General features: G+C 39.2%; 2 protein-coding genes across 4 annotated transcripts in view; one reads left to right on the forward strand and one right to left on the reverse strand.

Annotated features, from left to right (window-relative positions):
- scube3 (signal peptide, CUB domain, EGF-like 3) overlaps window positions 1-13,318 on the forward strand; it is a 75,907-nt gene extending 62,589 nt beyond the window's left edge. For both annotated transcript variants that reach the window (XM_005448605.4, XM_005448606.4), the window contains 13 exons: window positions 5,404-5,526; window positions 5,677-5,793; window positions 5,888-5,983; window positions 6,128-6,244; window positions 6,391-6,552; window positions 6,665-6,868; window positions 7,675-7,836; window positions 7,929-8,096; window positions 8,182-8,343; window positions 8,429-8,626; window positions 8,714-8,866; window positions 10,661-10,740; window positions 11,027-13,318. In XM_005448605.4, coding sequence (XP_005448662.1) covers window positions 5,404-5,526; window positions 5,677-5,793; window positions 5,888-5,983; window positions 6,128-6,244; window positions 6,391-6,552; window positions 6,665-6,868; window positions 7,675-7,836; window positions 7,929-8,096; window positions 8,182-8,343; window positions 8,429-8,626; window positions 8,714-8,866; window positions 10,661-10,740; window positions 11,027-11,179 — 1,895 coding nt within the window. In that variant the 3' untranslated portion in view covers window positions 11,180-13,318. The remainder of the gene's footprint in view (window positions 1-5,403; window positions 5,527-5,676; window positions 5,794-5,887; window positions 5,984-6,127; window positions 6,245-6,390; window positions 6,553-6,664; window positions 6,869-7,674; window positions 7,837-7,928; window positions 8,097-8,181; window positions 8,344-8,428; window positions 8,627-8,713; window positions 8,867-10,660; window positions 10,741-11,026) is intronic.
- A 2-nt stretch (window positions 13,319-13,320) lies between these two features.
- Window positions 13,321-20,184, reverse strand: LOC102081683 (complement receptor type 1). 2 transcript variants are annotated; one of them, XM_005448604.4, is made up of 11 exons: window positions 20,035-20,184; window positions 19,731-19,928; window positions 18,484-18,583; window positions 18,331-18,404; window positions 15,625-15,843; window positions 15,309-15,500; window positions 14,508-14,604; window positions 14,183-14,256; window positions 13,916-14,095; window positions 13,641-13,826; window positions 13,321-13,552 (listed from the first exon to the last, which is right to left on the reverse strand). In XM_005448604.4, exons 1-11 carry the CDS (start codon window positions 20,087-20,089, stop codon window positions 13,530-13,532), a joined length of 1,398 nt encoding a protein of 465 aa, XP_005448661.1. In that variant the 5' UTR covers window positions 20,090-20,184; the 3' UTR covers window positions 13,321-13,529. The 2 variants fall into 2 exon arrangements, with proteins under 2 accessions (XP_005448661.1, XP_005448660.1); XM_005448603.4 differs by having other exon boundaries at window positions 15,309-15,503.
- Between the last annotated feature and the right edge of the window lie 1,544 nt (window positions 20,185-21,728).

Below are 21,728 nucleotides of genomic sequence, written 5' to 3' on the forward strand. Positions count from 1 at the left end.
GACAGCTTTAATAAACCACTGCTGAGTGATTTTATAGATTTTGCATGACTAATTTCCAAAGTGTTTTATTTCTGCAGTAACTGTTATAAGACTTGCAGGAAGTTTAGCCATAGGCATTGCTGTGTCAGTGACTGAAATGTCTCCACAGCTTTTAGAAGAGCTGGCAAGACATTTTTACAGACACCCATTGTCCCCTGATGATGCATCCTAACAACCTTTGTGATCCTCTGACTTTCCAAGTAATGCCACAGTTTGTGGGTCTGAATGAAATGTTTCAAAATCGTTTATTTATCGTATATTTATAGCCCCCTTAGGATAAATTGTAATAACTTTAGATTTCATTCTGCTTTACCTCTCATGCTACCATCAGCTATGTTTGTCCATTACTTGAACAAATGCCTTTAAACCATATTGTATTCTGACCACTTTCTAGGCTGGACTCTTATAATTTATTATTATCAGTATGTCAGATCATCAGCACTGGAAAGAGATCATCTCCTGGTAAAAACCAGAATTGGATTTAAAATTCATCTCCTCGCATACAAAGTCTTGAACGATCATGCCCTGTCATATCTTAAAGACCTCAGATTATCCTTTGTTCAAAGACTGCAGGCTTATTTGTGGTTTCTAGAGTGTTTGAAAGTAGAATGGGTGGAAGAGCCTTCAGATATTAGGCCTCTCTACTGCAGAAACGGCTCCAGTTTGGATTCGACAGACAGTCCCTCCAGTTTTAAGATTAGACTCATAACTTTCCTTTTAGATAAAGTTTGTAGTTTGGGCTAGATCAGGTGACCCTGAACCATCCCTTAGTTATGCTGCTATATGCTCAGACTGCTGTGGGACGTCTTTTTTTTTTCTTTTCTTTTCTTTTTTCTTTTCTTTTCAGTTTCATTTAAGGCACAAACTAAACTTTTTTTTTAAGTGTCAATGTATAGTTACTGTTAGTGTTTACACAAGCTAAGCTCATTAATCTGGATAACATCCTTAAAAAATAACAACAAAAAAAAGTCCCTGCATGCAGCTGCATTCTTGGGTAAAACTGAAGTGTATTTAAATGCTCACTCTGATGGATTACCTTTCATAAGCCAGGTTTAGACCTCTACAAGTCGATTTTCAAACGGGCTGAAATGAGCTGAAACAGGTGGCTGCCTGGAAGGCAAGAACTCAATCTAAGAACTTACGCTGCACTTGGCAGTCGTATAAAGTGCAGACAATTTGTGCTGTACTTAATGGACTAAAACATGAAATAATATCATGGAGGTTATGGTCCTTCAAGGTGGAGTATGTCCATCAAAAATGGGCAGGTAGTTACTGTACTCTGGTGTAGAACGGATAGGAGAAACAGCCTTTGGTGTCAGAAGGAGGTGTGTGAGGGCACGTCAGATCTGCCAAGAGGCCCGCCAGAGCACATCAGGGTGTTGCCGCGATCCTTTGATGGAGCGTGTATCACCAGTTAGAATCTGCTGCTGTCTCCTGCACCTCGGGGCCTCACAGTAGTTTTGGGAGAGACATAGAGAGACGGCATATGCACTTGAAATACATAGCTTTGAAGTGACTCGTTATGTGTTTTTGTCTGTAGTTTGACAGGTCGACTGATCGGGAATGTTGCAACAGAATTGACTATACTGAGACTAGAGAGTGGTAACTTGTAGATGTTTGTGATCAGGAGGTTTACAAGGTGCAGTTAACCGAAAACTGCATAGGAGTAACAATTTTAAATTTTTTGTGAACCATCTACTTTTTTTTTTTTCCTTTTTTTTTAATGCTTAGTTTCAATGGAGTCAGAGATGTGGTGGCAGTGCTGCTGGGTTGCAATACATTGTAAGGGGTTACTTTTATTTTTATCCACCCACTGTATGTAATTCTGGAATTACATAGTCTGCTGTATTTCAGAAGAGTTTAATAGGTTCACGGGATCCATTCCACACATGGGTAGCTGTATTAGCTGTCAGCTCAAGGAGTAAATGTGCCAGGATTGGATTTGTAAGGCTTTTACTCACATGATGGACTGTGATCAGGCTGCACTGAGCTGCTAAAAGGAAAGAAGATGGTCAGGCGTAAATGACTCTCTATACCATTGTTGAGAGAGCAAGTGATGAATGATTTCCCCTCTTTCTTTTTTTTTTCCCCCCCCTCTTTTTACCGCCACCGCTGTTGGAACTGTTAGATAACCCCAGAGATTTATGGTGATCGCTGCTGTACTTTCTTCGTCCCCAGCCACAACAGTACGAGGTTATGTTATTCCCTCTGTGGTTTATCAGCGGACATTATAGCTGCCAAACAATTCAGAAATCTGAGTTTGGTGTTAAACAATAGACTCACCCTAAACAAACCCAATTAGGTCAGTGACCTGCTGTTAAGCATTGTGCCGAGGCATGTCAACATTCCTCCCAAGTGAGAGTATATCCAGCCATTCTCTCTCTCGGCTAGCAAAACAATCTGCTCGTTTTGCTTATCTGCTTTAAAAAATAGACTCAAACTGCTTGTGACTAAATACTTTTTAAGTATTTTTGAATTTACCTAATTTGATCCAGTCAGCATTTACTGTGGCAGAAAGGCATTCTTATCCTACGAAAAACATGTTTGTACATAGATCTATGAAAAAGATCTCTAAACATCAAACAGGGTTCCAGTTAATACCTAAATACTTAAAGGGGGCCTATTAGGCTTATTTCAGCTCCTTAATTGTATTCCTGGGCTGTAATAGAGCAGCTTTCAATAATTAGAAGTTTTAAATAATCTTGTACTGGGACTTGGTTTAGCCCCTTAGTTCATCCACCCCTCCAGTTTACCCTCTTTTACTAGTCAGCCTCTCTCTAAACCAGTTTTTCTTTTGCTAAACCTGCAAAAAGCAGGTTGTTTACCATATGCAGATCAATATTAGGCAAAAGAGTCATAAACTAAGCATTTGTGGTGCTCTGTATATATGTTAACCTTATGAATGGCATTTGAAATATATGAAAGATATTATTAAATATTACTTGGACACTAAATACCCTGCAAATATTTGTTTTCTTACTTTGTAATAAACTTCCATGTACTCTTTTTAAGGAAATGGGTGGTTTAATCTGACCTGAAAAAACATTTGAGGGAGTAAATGTAAAATTCCAAATGCTTTCAATCTTGGAAAGAAAATGTGGGACACATAATACAAAGGGTTGACATCAATTCATGTAATGAATGCAATCCTAGTATATAAATAATGGGAACGATCATTCAATTCACAAATTCCTTGCAAAACGTAATCTTGTTGGTTACAGTAAGCTGCTTGTTAAAGGCTGGATTCCACTTAAATTCATTCGATTATGGCTGAATGTTGCTGTGTCAGAAAAAATGATTGATTGAACAAGTTAAAACTCAAAAGGTAGTCACACTTTCGAAGCAGTGAAAGTTGCTCTTTAAAAAATAAATCATTACTCATCCTGAATGTGTTACATGAATACAAATTTATCGTAGCTTTGAGGGTTGATTGTTGCATAATGCAGAATAAAATGCCCCTCATAGTTTCTGTTGCTTACAATAAGATACTCATCTAAGCTACAGAATGTGTTTGTGTGGGTTTTTTTTTTTAAAGCTATAAAGAAAGGAACAAATTTTTATCACACTATACAAACAGCGTTGCTGATGTAATGTGGGATCATGCACCATAAGAGCCTTTTTATTCCAAGGACAACTCTTGAATCACCAAATAGTCATTTAAAATCGTGCAAATTACTCATATTATATTCATGCAGCTGTAAAGTGAGAAGTATGTACTGCACAATAAATATGTCTTCAGTTTGAACATTTTCGTTTTTTTTGTTTTTTTTAAACAATTAGTCCTATTTTTTTGTTATTTTTGAACACGTGCTAAATTGCATATTTTCACTTTGGTGTCATGTTTATAGGATGTAGCTGAAATATTTGTAGTGCTTACAATCTTAAAAAATGTGGGGTGTTTTGCTGTTTTTCCTTTTTTTTCATTATTTGTAACATACTATGAAACAAAACTCTTAATGTCCAAAACTAACTGTAACCTAAACTAAAATCAATTTTAATGTAAAAGTAAATCTGACCAACCAATGCCTAAAAATTGCTCTGAGTTGACGTATGATCACCCCTCGACTCCAGTATTTGGATTTATCCGTTGCACGGATGCACGCCAAACCACAAAAAAAGGACAAATTAAAGTGGAACTTTCTTCTTTTTTATTTATTTTTTTTAAAGAAAATAAAAGGAGGGGGTTAGTAATTTATAAATATTTGTCCAATGCAGAAAACACTGCCCAGATTGTGCTTAGGGAAAAGTTCTTCTTAAAAGCAACATGGGTCGGTTGGCGATTAAGCTCACAAAACTGATTACAGTTAAAAGATTTTGGCATTTTTATGAACCCTAAATTTCCGCTACATGATACAAAGCAGTTGCAGAGTCTAAATGTCAGATTGTCTTTTTGTTCTGCCCTTTCCTTTCTTGGCTCGTCTCTACATCGGCTCTGTTAGAGCATGCAAAGCAAAAAAAGATTAAAGCGATCTGGAGAAATGTTAGAATAAGTCTATTTGGTAACATTTCAAATTTGGGAAGAACAAAGAAGTCAAAACAACAGTTGCTGGCAGATGAGCTCTGCTTCCATCAGATTTTCATTAGAGCTCTTTGTCCTTTAAATGAAGTGCTTTGATGCAGAGGATAAGCAGCACATCCCTCACAACATTTTCAAGCAGTTCTGGCTACAGAACAGCAGAGCGCTACTGATGAAGTCATCATCTTCTTCGGGGAGTGCAGTGGCACGCAGACTGTTTGTATTCAGAGTGAATAATTGAATGAGACAAGAAAGAGCATTTCATATCAGCAAGCAAGATCATCAATCACTGCCATTATCTCGGTTTCTTTCCCAGTGCCACTTGTCCGTAGCCTGCCGAATCCTCAGCTCCACTCACTAAACTAATTTTCTGTCTGGCATCGACGGCAGCCAGACTGCATCTGGATCCCGGATGCTGTTAGTGGTTTTAGCTCAGCATGTGTTTGAAAAGTTGATTATAATTTACTGCTTGCCACAAGTCTTTCTCCTTGAAGAGCAGAGAAATTTTGACCATGAAATTGAATGTGGGTGACATCAAAACGAGAAATCACTTCTGTTTACACGCAAACACATTAATCTTTCCAGAGCGTGAGGATGAATGGAGCTGAGCTTACAGGAACTCGTCATTCATAGCCGTGCTGTTTTATAAGAGGCCTGCTTGTCTTTCATGTAATTCAGCAGAATTGACTCCAGATTGTTTTGGACTAATCACATTGGGGTTTTTTAATATTTCTGTTGCCGTATTTGTCAATAAAAATGCTTTTCCCTTTGATATTCTTTGATCTTCTCCTAGGCATGTTCAGCTGTCCACAGGACATTTGTACTTATGTTAACACGTCTCTTCACAGATATCGATGAGTGCAGTATAAATCGAGGAGGTTGTAAATACGGTTGCGTCAACACACTGGGGAGTTATGAGTGTACCTGTCCACCGGGGTACAAGCTGCACTGGAATAAGAAAGACTGTATTGGTATGTAGCAGCACTGCCCCCAAGTGGTTGATTCACTGACATACACTTGAAGCGGGCCTTTTCCACATACTGCTTGTGCAGCCTTTCTCTCTACGCCAGCTTATTGGTGTTAACATTATGTGATACATTGTAGATTGTGTTTTCTCTCAGAGCCTGTGAAATGTCCTCCTGGGCTTGTAGCACCAAAGGCTACACTGACCTGCAGCAAGACTGGCAAGAAAGAGAGCTGCTCTCTTACATGTGCTTCTAAGGCTCACTATCTGGCAGGTATGTCACCAAAATTCAGAGTCCAGTCACAAAGTATCTCAGATCCAAAAGATTAGTTTATGGACTTATTTTATTTTTGTGTGAACTTTTACAGAATCTGATAACAGCTACTCGGTCAGTTGTGGTATCCCCATCCTCAGAGGGAAGTCCCCCACCAGGCTGAACTCCAACAGCAGTCAGAGCTGCATAGGTTTGTCACTCTCAATATTCATATGGTCGCAGAGTTTTCGAGGACCCAACATGTCAATCACAACAGCACAGACAGCTGTCTTTGCAGGGATGGCAGTGTGATGTTTCAGTGTCCTCCTACCCACTGGGCTGTGTTTGTCTGTAGAGGCTCTGGCCCCTCCAGTGAAGCAGACGGCTTCTTTCAAGATCAAAAACGCCAAATGTCACCTGCATCCTAAGCTGCCTGGCCGAACTGAGGACAGAGGACGGACAATGGGACAAGGTCAGTCCTTAACTGGATAGGTTCCTTTACAGATGTGTTGTTTATTTATTTATTTTAATATTGAAAGGTTGACTGCTATATAACAGATCCAAGCAATGTATGCCGGAGCTGCCTTAAAGATATTATGTGATATTGTGTGTCTACAGGAGGAGGGCAGCCCTGCAGCAACTGCCTGGTAACATTTGTCAACCTTAAATGTGACTCCTCCAAGAAAGCTAAAGGTCGACGTGCTCGCAACCCCTCTAACAAAGAAGTAACACGCATTACATTGGAGCTGGAAGCTGAGATCAAACCTACAGATGCTACAGGTTGGACTTGTTTTTTTTTTTTTCCATCCCGAAGGAAAACCTTGATCGACTTAGTTGGTGCTTAAGACATAATTATTTAAAAATTATTGTTTTTTTATGGACTCCAATCCAGGGAGTTGTAATCTCAGCTGCCTGAGACAACGGATGGAGAAGCAGGTTAAAACCTATATCAAGGCCCTGAAGAAGTCCATCAACCAGGAGCGCTTCCTCATCAGAGTTGCCGGTTTGGAATATGAGGTGGCCCAAAAACTTCCACAAGCTGCTCCTATTCAGGAAAACTGTGGTCCAGGCTGGGAGAGGGACAGTGGCCGATGTGGTAAGACCGGAGAGCAGAAATGGTAGTCTTAGATAAGCTAATTTTGCTGCAAGGATGTATTTAGAAACTTAGGATGTACTCACAGTAGCCAATAAATACCACACGTGAACACATCTGAGCTCCAAAGTTCAATTAATTTGACTAGCGGGAGCACTGGGTCATACCTGAGCGTCAAGTCAGGTTAACTCTGTCCTGGGCTGCTTGAACAGGTGGGCCCAGGCGGAGATTGGTTGGACTTTGTTATATTAATTGTGCCCAGTGTTAGTACACCCTAAATGTCAGAATATAACCTTACGAAATGTCGCATTGTGCATCATTGTTTGATAGAGGGTGTGTCTTTAGCTAGTCTTCAGGTGAGGTCTCTACACAACAAAACTAATCAGTCATCACCCAATCAGACCCAGCCACAACCGTAGGAGATCAGCTGATTTAAGTGTCATCCGGTATCGTGTGATGGCTCTACTATAATCCAGCTCTGCATCCAATTAGCAAATGTAATAAAGGACACGCAATTTAAGCTGTTTTAGCCAATTGCTTCTGCCCCTGCAAGCTACTTTGGAACCCACTATCACCTGAGGTGCCAATAACGATAAAACAAAAAAACAAAACTGTGTTAATCTGCTCTGGTTTAGATTAACCACCAGAATTAATAGAAATTATCCCAGATACAAATAACAAATGCATATTTGTGCATATGTATATAGTGCATATTTTATCCATCCATGTTACATATTTACTTAATGAGGAGTTATTATAGCTAAGTGTGTCCTTATCTCTAACTGAAGCCATTGTGGATGTTCTCTCAGTCAGATGTTTGCCAGGCTCTTACTACCACGGTGAGCAGGAACGCTGTGTCCAGTGTCCACCTGGCACTTTCCAGGAGAAAGAGGGGCAGCTGGCCTGTGACCTCTGTCCTGGAAGCGATGGCCATGGGCCTGTGGGCGCACGGAACATCTCCTCCTGTGCAGGTAGCCTTGTTTAAAGTCCCACGGACTATGTTAAACATCCGTTTCTGACTCATTAAAAAGCCTGATCCCTGTGTTGTTCACATCAAATCCAGGCCAGTGTCCAACAGGGTACTACTCCAGCAGTGGATTCAAACCTTGCCTGCCATGTCCTCAGGGCTATTACCAACCAGATTTGGGACGGACCCTGTGCTTTCCCTGTGGGGGAGGACTCAACACCAAGCGGGAAGGGGCCAGCTCCTTCCACGACTGTGAAGTCAAAGGTCAACTTTTTATCTTTGCTGGGGGAAAAAATCAAAATATAAACTTCAAACTTCTTCGCTTAATGTTTTTACTTTTTCCCTGCAGTTGATTGTTCTCCAGGTCATTACTACAACACCACAGTACACCGCTGTATCCGCTGCCCTGTGGGGACCTATCAGACAGAGTTTAAACAAAACTACTGCATCTCCTGTCCTGGAAATACCACCACTGATTTTGATGGTGCCACAAGTGTCTCACAGTGCAAGAGTGAGTATGAAAATTATTGTTTTGTGTTGTTCATTTTTCTCAGACATGGGCTTGAATTTAATTTGATATGTTTGTGTGCGTCTAGACAGGCAATGTGGCGGGGAGATGGGCGAGTTTATGGGTTATATTGAGTCACCTAACTATCCTGGTAATTACCCTGCAAATGTGGAGTGCATTTGGAACATCAACCCACCCAGCAAGCGCAAGATCCTAATTGTTGTGCCAGAGATTTTCTTGCCTTCAGAGGATGAATGTGGAGATGTGCTGGTTATGAGGAAGAACTGTAAGTGGCCCTCTTTCATTAGCTTTCATTGAAATGTAGTAATTTAATCACACTATAAACCTGGTCATTTTTCTTCTTTAACACAAGGGTCAGCTACGTCCATCACCACCTACGAGACATGTCAGACGTACGAGCGGCCCATCGCCTTCACAGCTCGGTCCAGACGTCTCTGGATTAACTTCAAGTCTAATGAGGCTAACAGCGCCAGAGGCTTTCAGATCCCCTATGTTACTTATGATGGTATGAAACATTATCACTTTTCTCACCAGATGGCTTAGATTGTGAACTGTTATGTGTCTAAAATTATTCTGACAGACTTTATTTTGACCTTAAAGGGTTGTTTTATAAAATAAATGAAAGAAAAAACCCCTATCTATATTAGAGGTGGGAATCACCATACATCCCACGATACGATGCTATCACAATACTTAACGCACGATACGATATTATTGCAATTTTTTAAAATATTTTGCGATATTCAGATTCTGTACATAAAGGTAAACTTTATCAATATTCATTTTTATCTAATAACAAAGTCTCACACTCAGTCTTTCTCTCATTTCAGTCAGTTTTATTGTTGACAAACTGAACGGTTTGTATTACAGTCTAGTCCAACTTAACTGAATGCAACCATCTGGTATAATTATAGCTATTCTGAACTATGCAATTTGTGAAAACTATGCAGCCCCTTCAGCGACTGAAGAATTTGAAAGTAAATTAAAATAAAATATTCTTTTACATTAAATAAAAAAGTTTTAAACTTAATTAAAATAAAACATGTCTTAAATTAAAATAAGCAAACTCATGTTTATTGCTGCCATAAAAAAAGTTAAACACATTTGGACAGTGAAGGAATGTCAGGATTCTTGCTCAGAAAAAGGAGCTGATCAACATGCTCTGAAGTCAGAGCATGTTCCAGTCCACAAAAACTTTTTTTGTAACAAAATATCGATTTCTGCTGTCCCTGTATCGATACATTACTAGCAAACAAAATATCACGATACTACACAGTATCGATTTTTTCCCCCACCCCTATCTATATCTAGTGGGATCAGTGTATCCAGGCAGTATTATTTTTAATATATACAAATATCACACTTGTGGTCCGAACAACTGTAAACATAAACGTGGCAGGTGACAGTCTTTTTATTTTTGTCAGTGTAGCTGTGTAAAAACAACACATATTAGCTTTTTTTGCAAAAAGATGGACAACATTTAATTTGAATGATTGGCTAATTATTGTACATGGAAACTAGTGCTGTCAGCGTTAATCTCGTTAAAATGACGTTAACGGCATAACCGCATTAACGTGGCAAATCTCCGTTAGCGCGGATCGCCCGTGCGTGGGGCTGCACGGCGCTAACGCGTTAACGAGCTAACTGCGCTAAGCGTTGACGCCCCTAACGGAGATTTGCTGCATTAATGGGGTTATGGCGTTAACATCATTTTAACAAGAATAATGATGACAGCACTAAAAATGTATCTGTGTATATACGATGCAGTTATTGCCGTCATGACTAAAATGTTATATATTTTGCACCAAAAATAGAGTGCAACTGTGGTGGACATACTATTTAAAAGCTGCAATTAACTGTTACTATTATATATTTGTCATCTGATTTTAAATGGTCGATTATTCAGAAAACCAAAAGTCGTAAAATAGAGGAAAATATAATTTTTTATGATTAACAGTCCAAAATACAAAGGAATGTTACAGAGAGGCTGGAAAACGTGACTGTCTGACAGATTAATCAGTTTGTCTCTGCCACCCTGATGGCTTAGGTGTGTACTAAACACACACCTGCCTATGAATTAAAGAAATAACCCCACCTTTAATGTTACACTGTAATTTCCCTTTACAAATAGGTGACATTAAGTTGAGTCAAAGGGAGTTTTCCAGGATATGAATGAGTTTTTTCGTCATGTTTGTGTTTATTATTTCACCACCTAACTTGTTTTGCATGACCTGTTTTCAGCATGCTATGAGAAAGCAAGCAGTGATTATATTATGTGTTGCTGTTTTTATGAATTCAGAGGACTACGAACAGCTCGTAGAGGACATAGTGCGAGATGGAAGGCTCTACGCCTCTGAAAACCATCAAGAAATCCTCAAGGTTAGCTCAGCCCCTTTTTCTTTTTCCTCTTCCTGCTAACTGTATGCATCATTGGCATCATTCATTGTTGCGAAGGTGATTCATTGAAGAGGAAAGGTGTCGTAAGAATAAACAAAGCTGTTGTTGTGAATCAGGCGATGCGTTAATATTGACGAGATTAATGTTCTCGTACAGCTTAATTTTTTTCCAGTATTTTGCAACACCTTTTGCAATGTGATTAAGACAGTAACTGAGAACTAAAGTGTGTTTCATTAAAGACTTTATACTTGTTGATTTTTCCTCACAGGATAAAAAACTGATAAAGACTCTCTTTGATGTGCTGGCTCACCCACACAACTACTTTAAGTACACCACTCGGGAGTCCAACGAGTTGCTTCCCCGCTCCTTCATCCGTCTCATAAGCAGCAAAGTCTCTGCTTTTCTGCGACCATACAAGTAAAAGCCACACAGCTGCTGACACGCCGGATCGCGACCCTCCCCCCGATATCCCCCTCCATCTTATAGGCCACATCCCGCAACTCTCACAGGACTTAAAAACACGAGACATACTCTTACGTTTACCCTCTTATTTTTTTGTAGGCTTTGACAATAAAACACTATGCAGACCTGAGAAATTTTTCAACACCATTTTTGTTTTAGTTTTTTTTTTCTTTTTTGGTCAGTTACCATTCAGCACAGGTCTGCATTCCTGAGCTCAAACATTTAGTGGGGATATAGAGTATTGTGAGTGGGTTTGGTTTCTATTGTGTTGTGCAATGAAACCACACACACAAAAAAAGAAAACAAACAATAGAAACGCCTATTTCAGACAGTAGGAGTGATGTTTTGTGCGTGCTGTCTGAGCTTGTTATTGTATTTGCTTAAATGAGCTCAACTCCTACCATTAAGTATGACTGTAAGTGTTGTGCAAGTGTTGTGTAACTCTGGTTCCATCTTCAGTGTCTGTGTGCTGTCCTCGAGGAGGAGCAGTTGTAAAATTCACGTCGCAGCTGCGGTCCAGCTCATTCAAAGCCCGACTATATTTGAGCTCTTAGAGCAGTTTCCAAGGGTTTTACTGTTAAAACAGTTATTCTCTGTCTGTTTAGACTGTACCAGCATTTTCCAACCTTCAGATTATTTCTGTTGCTCTTTTCCAAGCCAACTTAAAGCAAATACAAAAAAAAGGGTGGTTAGCTATTTTAGGAACGCGGTGGATGTTATGAAAAAAGTTGTTGGGAGCCACAGAAATGAGATAATGTGATGCTTAGTGGAACATGTCTCAGAGAGAAAGAAATGTCTTTGAGGGACATTATGTTTGCTGCTTCTTTTAAAAGGTCACTTTAATTCTTCAGTCTCATTGTCTTTCTGATGTACGCTACACATTTATAATCTATAGGTTTAAAAACAAAGGGAAGCTTCGAATCTGATATACTATAGTTTCTACACCCAGGAAATTGATATTCTCGCCTTGCCTGTCTGTGGACTACCAGTTTTATAATTTGTTTTTATTTTTTTTATTTTTTTTTTAGTCTTGTAAATAATGAAAATAAATTAGACGAGGGTTGAATTCTTTAATAACGATTTTCTTACACAGGGCCCCCAAAATCAGTTTTTGCCCCTCATGTCTGACCCGCCTAAAGTCCAAAGACACCCAAGACTGCTTAGCTCACATTTTATTCTGTCCTAAAGAAGACAGCTCTTCCAAAGACCTCCCAAGAAAAGGCATGTGTAGTTGTCTTGGGCTCTAGATTTGCAGTCAGTCATTTCCCTTTATTTTAATACAGAGTCCAATGAATGAAAATGAATTGTCGGTTAAAGTGTGACACAAAACTTGTGAAATGTGTTTTGGGTTGTTTTCTTGTTGCGACTCCTTGTATTAAATGTAAGTCATTGTGGGGAGAAGATGTTTAACTTCTAAAATGTAACTACTTTTAGAAAAATGCATTATGTGTGGTGAAATGTAACAAAGGGGTGGCATCTTGGTGAAGTGGTTGGCACTGGCACCCCATGTATTTTAAAACTCAGACTTTAGGAGGACAAAGAAATTGAACATATTGAACTCAAATGCGATGTTGGGCCAAGTAACACACAACTCGTCAGCTATAAAATCCTTACTTTATTATCAGCTTCAGTCATTGATTTATATCTTAAAATCCAATATGCAACTTCTCCATGCGCTCACTTGGCCCACGTTGCCAAAAACTGTCCCATCCCACCTAAATCAGCTCTTTTTTTTTCTCCCCTTTTTGCAACCTGATTTCCTCCCCCCCCCTTTTAATTGTTGCCTTTTAAAATAAGAGTTTGCTATGATGTATCGGAGTTGATAATGATATTTGCACTTGAATTGTTATTGCTCATGTAAAGAAATGTCTGGATTTTGTATTGTCTTTTTAAAATGAATGGAATTGGTGTTCTTATTTTCTTGTAGCTTGTTTGTTCATGAAATGCTCACTCACCGTTTAGTCTAGAGATGATACACATAACATTATCAACTGTAAGGAATAAAAAAAACAAAAAAACAACCTATGTACAGATGTGAATGAAAAGTTTGTACCTGTTCTTGTCCAAACACGTATCAAAATAAACAAACTGTACTTCAGCTTCATTTAAAATATGTTTTAATGTCTGTATAGCAATGTATGATACATTTTTAGGTTATTAGGTATCCCAAATGGCTTAAGTTGATTTTAATAAGTTGCATTTTGGTAAGAATGCAATGTTAGCTTAACTGTTTTCATCCATTGAGTGCTGTTAAATAGTTTTGACAGATAGCGGTGAATATGGAAGTTTAAGGTTTGCAAGCTGGGGAATTAGCCCCACCGGTTGACAAAACCTGGGGAGGGAAAAAAAAGCAATCATAGTTTTAGTGTGTGAACAGTACTTCAGGTTACTCATACCAGGAAAAAGTACTGATTACTTACGTCTGCGTTGACATTTGGGAAGCCCAGGTAACCATCGGCCATCACGTTCACAGTACACAGTACCTGGCCCACTCATGACATAACCCATATTACACTCAATATATATAGTGGCCCTGTACTGAAACCTCTGATTGTGGTTTCCTGTCCAGTAAGCATTAGGCACATTTGGTGATGGACATGTTATTTCTGTGGGAAAAAAAAAGAAAATAATTCAAGTTTAATGAACATTATTCATAAACGCAAAAACTAAAATCTGCTCTGTCAGAATATATGACCTTTGCATTCTGGTGCAGGTGCACTCCATGTCCCATGTTTAGTACACCAAATCTCCCTTTCTCCAACAAGAGTTCCTGCACGACACGAATAGCGAATAACACTCTTGTATGTGTAAGGTTCATCTTGAAGGCCAGTTATTTGTGCGTTGCTCACTTCAGGAGGGTCCTCACACACCACAGCTGCAAGAAATACAATAATTTTAGGACGTTGAGATGCAGGAAAACCAACTGCCATCTAAAGGTGTGGTGTGCGATAGGCAACCTAACCTTCACAAACAGGGTTGCGTCCACTCCAGCCATTATTCATGCAGTGTCTGGTTGCATGTCCCACACGAATGAACCTGAAAGTCAGGAAATGGGTTGCAGAATTCATTTAAAGACCACATCTTTGAAATGATTTCTAAAATTCCACTTCTACATTGGACACAGTGAGTAACTCAATTGTATGTTATGTTACACAATTGTAGAATAACAATTGTGACTCAAGTACAGAAAACATTTTGTGAGTAATAAATGCAGAAGTTCTGGTAACTCCAAAAGGCTGAAAACCCTTTTGTTTCATAGGGAATGCAGGAGGTTTTAAAATTCTTACCCCTCATCACAGACGGCTGTAGCGGTATCTCCAAATTCTACTCCAGTATATACAAACTGTCCATTCTGAATATCTCCAGCTGAGCCACAAAGCTTTCCTTTACAGCCAAAGAACAGAAATAATTTAATATGAGAGTAGTGCTTTTCAAGAATTATTATTATAATGTCCAGCAAGACAAACTATCATCATCATGTGGTGCTGTTTTGGATAACGCATTCATTCATCTCACCATGGATAAGTTTAATTGAGCCTTAAGACTTGGTCAAATGAGATAATGCAGTAATCCTGTCCAATTCAAGGTTACTCTCAGTGGTAACCCAGCCTAGTTTAGAGGGTTTTTTTAAGTATGCAATAGAAATGCAATGTTTTAAGCACTCCCCACAGGGGTGATACCATGGTAAAATGTAAATGCATGGAAAAAAAAAAAAAAAAAAAAAGTAAAGGCAAGAGACTTAAAAATCCATATTAAATGATCCAAATCATTCCACTGTAGGAAAACTTAACTCCAGGTGGTAGAAGTTTGTCCAGGACTCACAGTTTAGTGTTTCCAGGAGGATATTTGAAAACAGACATGGAGTAAATTATTTCTGATTTCTGAAGGGCCACTAAAATCCTCTGATGGACAAGGGTGCAACTTACAATTTAATTGATGAGTGTTATAATAAATACTATTCTCAAATTTTTGTTGTATGTCAACAATAATACTAGCTTGGTCATGGGATATTCTCATTTCTTTTGATGTGTGGAAAAACTAGGATTTATAAAAAGAATTGATCAAATAGAAATATAAAATATACTTACGCTGACACTTAAGCTTCAGTGGTGTCCATTTCCCATTATTACAGAGGCGAGACTTTCTGCCGCCTGCTGCAACGTATCCAACACCACAGTTGTAATAGACCTTTTGCCCAGAAAAGAAAGATGTCTTTGTAATGAACTTGTCAGCAAGGTGGACATTGGAGTTGCGGACAGCTGGTGGCACACCACAGCTACCTGCTGAAAACATTTTCCACAGGGGAAGATATCACTTTAGTTTTAGCAAACTCAGATGAAGGCAATTCATCATAGTGCTAATGCAGCATAAGTGGCGTATCAGGTAAAAATATGAACCCTTTACCGGGTGATGGTTGAATTTTATCATCAGGTATGGGAACACATTGAGGAGGTTGAGGCTTCCACTGGCCACTGGAGTCACATGTGATCTGCTGAGCTCCATTCAGCTGGAAACCCTCACTGCAGGTGAAGGTCAGGTTATCTCCCACCAGGTATGCAGAAACACCTCCAGTTCTCTGCACAGAGTTGGCTACTTCTGGGGTTGGGCAGGTGATACCTCCCTCTGATAGTAAAAATAAGAAAAATGTATTTCATGTCTTAAGTACAAGTGAACAAAGGTTAGAAGAATTTACTAAATCTAAATACTTATTTTAGAAAAACTGGCTATGCAAATACACTCACTGGCCACTTCAGTAGGTATACCTTACTAGTACTGCGTTGAAACCCTTAGCCTTGCTGCTTTAATTCTCTTTTACATAGATTAAGTTAAATGAAACATTTCTCATAGATTTTGGTCCATGTTGACATGATAAGTGTCCCATAGTTACATATCCATGATGTGAATCTCTTGTTCCATCAAATCCCAAAGGAGCTCTGTTTGAGATCTGGTGACCATGAAGGCCATCATGGCCTTCATGGTCAGAAACGATGTTACAATAGGCTGTGGTGTTTAACAATGCCCAACTAGTACTAAGAGGCCCAAAGTGTGTCAAGAAAATATCTCCCACACCATTACATTAACTACAGCCAGAACTGTTGTTACAAGGCAGGTTGGATCCATGCTTTGATGTAGTTTACACCAAAATTCTGACCCTACTATCCGCCCTAATCAGTCTGTCAATCTCTTGCTCCTTTTCCCCCTGTGAACAAGGACCCAAGATACTTAAACTCCTCCAGTTGGGGGAGCAACTCTTCCCTGATCCAGATTAGGCACTCCACCCATTTTCACTGCTTCACACTTGGCTCCGAACTTTTCAGAGCTGGATGACACCACATCATGAACCAACAGAACCTCATCATCTGTAAAAAGCAGAGGAGATCCTGAGGCCACCAAAGTGAAAGCCTTCCACCAATTGGCTCCACCTAGAAATTGTACACAGTTGTACACAGACTGAATAACTCAGCAGCAGGCCAGCACCCGATACTCCTGAAGCATCCGTAACAGGATACTGTGAGGTACGCGAATGAATAGCTTCTCCAAGTCCATAAAAGTACACTGGTTAGACAAACTCCCATGCACCCTTAAATATTGTTGAGAGGATAAAGATCCACTGTTCCACAACCAGGATGAAAACCACATTCCTCCTGCATTTGAGGTTTGACTAATGGATGAACTCTCCTCTCCAGCTCTCTCCTCTTGATATTCCTGGGGAGGCTGAGCGGTGTGATCCTCCTCTAGTTGGAACACAGTCTCCAGTCCTGTTTCACCACCGCCCAAGATTTCCACATGATGATGCTGAGGCATGTCAAACAAGACAGCCCTACAACATCCAGATTCTTTAGAAACTCTGGGTGAACCTCATCTAATGCAGGGGCCTGGCCACCAAGGAGTTGTTTAACTGCCTCAGTGACCTCACCTCTGGTGATGGGTGAACTGTGCCCATCATCCGCAGAATTTTTTTCCTCTACAGAAGACATGTCAATGGGAGGAGGTCCTCTAAGTATTCCTTCTACTGCCCGACTATGCCCTCAGTTGAAGTCAAAAACACCCCACTCCCTCTATACACCATGCGAGTAGAGGGAATGGGGTGCTCCAATGCTTTCCCCTGCTGAATCACATGATAGGTTTTCCAGAGTTGCGCCCCTCCGACAACCAAACCCATCTGTTCCTTGATTGGATTGTTACATTTGTGATTGACATGACATTGACCAATCAGATGAAAGGAAGAAAAATAGGGTCAAAATTCGTACGTGTAACTTGCAGGGTTTTTTTTGGCTAAGTCCACACACAAATCTTTTTTACGCACACACAAATTCTTTTTACACATACAAATCCTGATTTACAAGTACAAAACTGATTTACAAGTACAAAATATTTATGACCACATTTTGAGCCCATAGAAATTCTCATGAGTTGTTTGCAAAAACGAAAAATCACCATCATAATGCGGCTACCCCTTCAGCGCCAGCTGCGGTCACAAGGCTGGAGCTGAACAAAAACTCCCTGATAATGACTGTGCTGAGTCTGTTCCTTCCCATTCCATACAAGGCCACCTGGGTTGGCTGGAAGACTTTACTTAGCCTGGCAGGGCGAAGGACACTGTCTCAGCTGAACTATGGACACGCACACACATACATATACTGATACTGATAAGCACTCACTGACGCATCACCCTCCCTACCCAACGCCACCTCCAACGCTTACCTCCCCTCTGATGTGGACATCGGGTCAGTTGGAGGCGCAGTCGAAGATTGCAGCGGTCCCAGATCAGATGGACACACTGGAACTCTTTCCCATGTTGCTTGTCTGTGTTTATTGTGTTATGGTGTGTTGATATCTGTGCATTCCTGTATTATCCTTTTGTGTTACATATTTCTATGTTTTTTTCCTCGCTACCTGGCCTGACCCGTCTCCCCAATGTGATGTTTGTATTATATGTACGGTCGGCAAGGTCTGTCATCTCGGTTGTGGGCAAAAGACTTGCAACTGACAAATAAAGGCTCTCTCTCAACACTACCACCCACTTAAAGCCACCCCTTACAGTTTCACAACTACTGGGTTTCTATTTACAAGCTAGTTAGAGTACTTCAATGTACCACATCACTGTACCTTCACATGATGGGAATTCACCAGCCCATCCAGACCTTTTGCATATCATGTAGTTCAGCCCTTTCAGAGTGTATCTGTAGATAAGAGATGCAGTCAAACACCACTTGAAAGTCTTATTCTGATGTTTTAGGAGTCCTTCAAAGTAAAACTTACCCCTCACTGCACACAGCATAAACCTTCTCCCCGATGTATGAATTCCCTTCATACTGGAACTCTCCATTGGGCAGATCACCAGCATTGCCACATGATATCTCTGTTAAATACAAGACAGTAAGCGTGTAAATGACACATTACAGTTTAATTTCTAGATGGAAATATAAAAGTACACAACCAAGGCTGCAATTGCTGGAATGTTTTATGGAGGTCTAGAAAAAAAACTGGAACATGTGAAGTTAGAAATTGATTCTGTAGAGGACTTGTCATTTGATGTTTGTCTGAGGTTAAGAAGTCCAGAACTGGTCTTGATACCAGCAATATAAAAGAATTTTAAATCATGAAATGATCATTTATGGTTAAAGAGGCTGCAGATATGAACTGAAAAACACAGTTTATCCTTCAAGCCAAAATATGTGGTTAACTATAAGCCTATTTGTGGGGAAAATGATTCAAAAAGAGCAGAATGATGAATCATGTAAAGTTACATACTTCATGTAAGTTACATACATTTTTCTTCAAAGAATTTTCATCCTCAGTTAATAATCTGACAAAATGTATTTCTCTAGTTTCCTTTTGCTCTGTTAGCACCATCTTGCATCTTGGCAATGATTAAAACCAGTTCCATTTTGATTATGAAGACAGAACTGCATTAATCAGTTTGGTTGTAAAACAGAGGCAATTATATTACAAGTACACCATCTCTTGTAATCTAGTTAAATATTAGTTTGCAGTATGGTTATTTAGACCGGCACGTAACTCTCAAACCAAAGAAAGCCAAAGAGATTATACCCCACATTTTTTTCTAATTCAGAAAGTTTTTGTTTCCATTTTTGTTTCCTTACCTGGGTGATTGAGCGTGCATCAAGACATTTATTTTTCTTAATTATTTAGTAAGTGAAAAAAGTTATTCAAAGTAAATTAAATGACTCTATTTCACTGATTTAGACTTGAAAAAAAAGTGAATGTACCTTTAAGGCTGTAAGAAACGTAACTGTCAATAAATTTCCCAAACACCTGTGTGCATTTTGAATGGCTTTTTTTTTCTTGGTAAAAATTTACTTGTGAATCTATTAAACACCATCCCCAGTAGGGGGTGTTAGCGGGCTTCTGCACTGCTTTAAATCCATTTAAGAAAATTACAGGTCTAAGAATATCTCAGTAAACAGGCTGCTGAGTGAAACAACACGCAAGCGAGTTTTTTTCCACCCCTGAAAACAAATAAATGGTCCATGGCAAATTCTTACTTTCGCATTTTAAAGTCAGTTTGGTCCATTGTCCATCAATACACTGCACAGCCCTGCTGCCTCTAAAAGCAGTGAAGTCGTCTTCACAGCTGTAGTAAACTTTCTCGTTGTGGCTGAATTTCTGTCTCCTGGCATATTTCGTCTCCAGTTTGGTGTTCGGGTATTTCTCTGGCGCTGAACAATCCTGTGATACTTGACCTGTATTTTTGGGAAATCATACCATCAGTTTAATAAATAAATACACAATTTTAAAAAAGACAGATGATAAATGAAAATAATAAATGAACAAATCACTACTATTTACCCGAAGCCGGTGAGGCTAACATGAAAACCAAAATACTCCAACCGACAGTCCTCATGTTGTCTTGCTTGTAGGTTGTCCTTAGAAGCAGATGCCAACAGGAGGATCAAATGAAGCAATTTATAGCGGAAGACTGGGACAGCCCATCAGGAAATGGACATGAAAACATAAAGCTGTACTTTAAAAAAAAGTCCTATAATCTTCATTTTAGTATCTATGATAGCGATGTGCTTGATAGGTAGGCAAAAGTAATTCAATTTAATCCCTAACAGCCCAAATAAAGCTCACATGTAACAATATCTATACATTTTAAGCAGGAGGACAGGTTTATTTTTAGTGAGTAGGTGGTTATTTGCTTATTCATCGTGTAAGATTAAAAAGGGATGAAAGTTCTACGAGGCTTTAGAAACAGAATAAATTTATAATGCGCTTTCATAGCAAAAAAGGATTATTCCAGTATAAGAATGCTATTTAAACTGGTTTAGTTAATTTGGTCCTTTAATATGCCTAAACCACCAGACCAGCACCATATCGTGCCTTTACAATATAATATACGCTATTTTTTGGAATTGAATTTAACTGTATGACCATTTTAATCCTGCAGATTAAGCTTAAGTTTCAGCTGTTTGCCACGTTACAGACTTGACCTTCTTTTATTCTTTGTAATCCATTTCAATGCCGAGGTGATCCAGTCGTGATTTAAGACTTCCAGCAAATGACAGTTCACAGACTGATAAAAGACGTAAGAAAGTATTTTTATGTAAGCACAGCAACCCATAATAACAGGGGAGCCATGACGTAAAGTGTGTGAGAAGAGTGTGGGTGAGCGAAGGAAAATCCGGCAAAGTCATTATTGTAGCAGCAACAACAGATTCCTCGGACAGCCACAAGCAGCCTCTCCCTTTCCAGGTGCAGCAGAGGGTGTCATCATAATCCAGAACAGTTTAACACCAACCAAAACACCACCTTTACAAAATGATCGTATAATGTGTCAACAACAGTTTTCCTAAATGTCCTGGAGATCATCAGGATGATTGATGTTTTTTTCTTTTTTGGGAAAATGTGACATGAACACTTTTTTGTTTTTTTGTTTGTTTGTTTTTTGGTCAGCTGTGGCTTTCACCTTGGAACCTTGCCATTTTGGCCCAGTGTCTTTGTTAGCATTCCATTATGAACTCTGACCTTAACTGAGACAAGTGCCATTTTCATTCCCTAGATGATGTTCTGGGTTTTTTTTTTTTAGCTCCTGGATGAGTCATTTATGAATTAATGAATGCAATCATTAATAATAAGAGTTAATAAATGTAATTGTCATTTAAAAACTGCATTTTTATTTACTTAGTTTATTTAGTCTCATGTGAAATTAAAAGGCTTTGTGTGATGATTTGAAACATGTAAGTGTGACAATATACAAAAAAGGGGCAAATGTTTTCTCAGAGCACTGTATACACTGGCTTAAGTTATAGAAGGAGAGTAAAATTATATTCTAAAATCTGCTAGTTTGGAACATGTTTTAATTATTCCCTCCTGCATAGGGAACCAAAATTAAAAATTTCAGCAACTCTAATAATGGTTATGAAATTCAGGACATGTTACTTAAATGCAGATTGTTTTAAATTCCTGCTGGTGGTGGCAGAGTTGCCACAATAGTTCTGAGTCACTATAACTAACCGTGTATCAGTCACAGTGAGTCAGTT

The sequence above is a fragment of the Oreochromis niloticus genome, linkage group LG20, assembly GCF_001858045.2.
Source record: "Oreochromis niloticus isolate F11D_XX linkage group LG20, O_niloticus_UMD_NMBU, whole genome shotgun sequence".
Classification (NCBI taxonomy): domain Eukaryota; kingdom Metazoa; phylum Chordata; class Actinopteri; order Cichliformes; family Cichlidae; genus Oreochromis; species Oreochromis niloticus.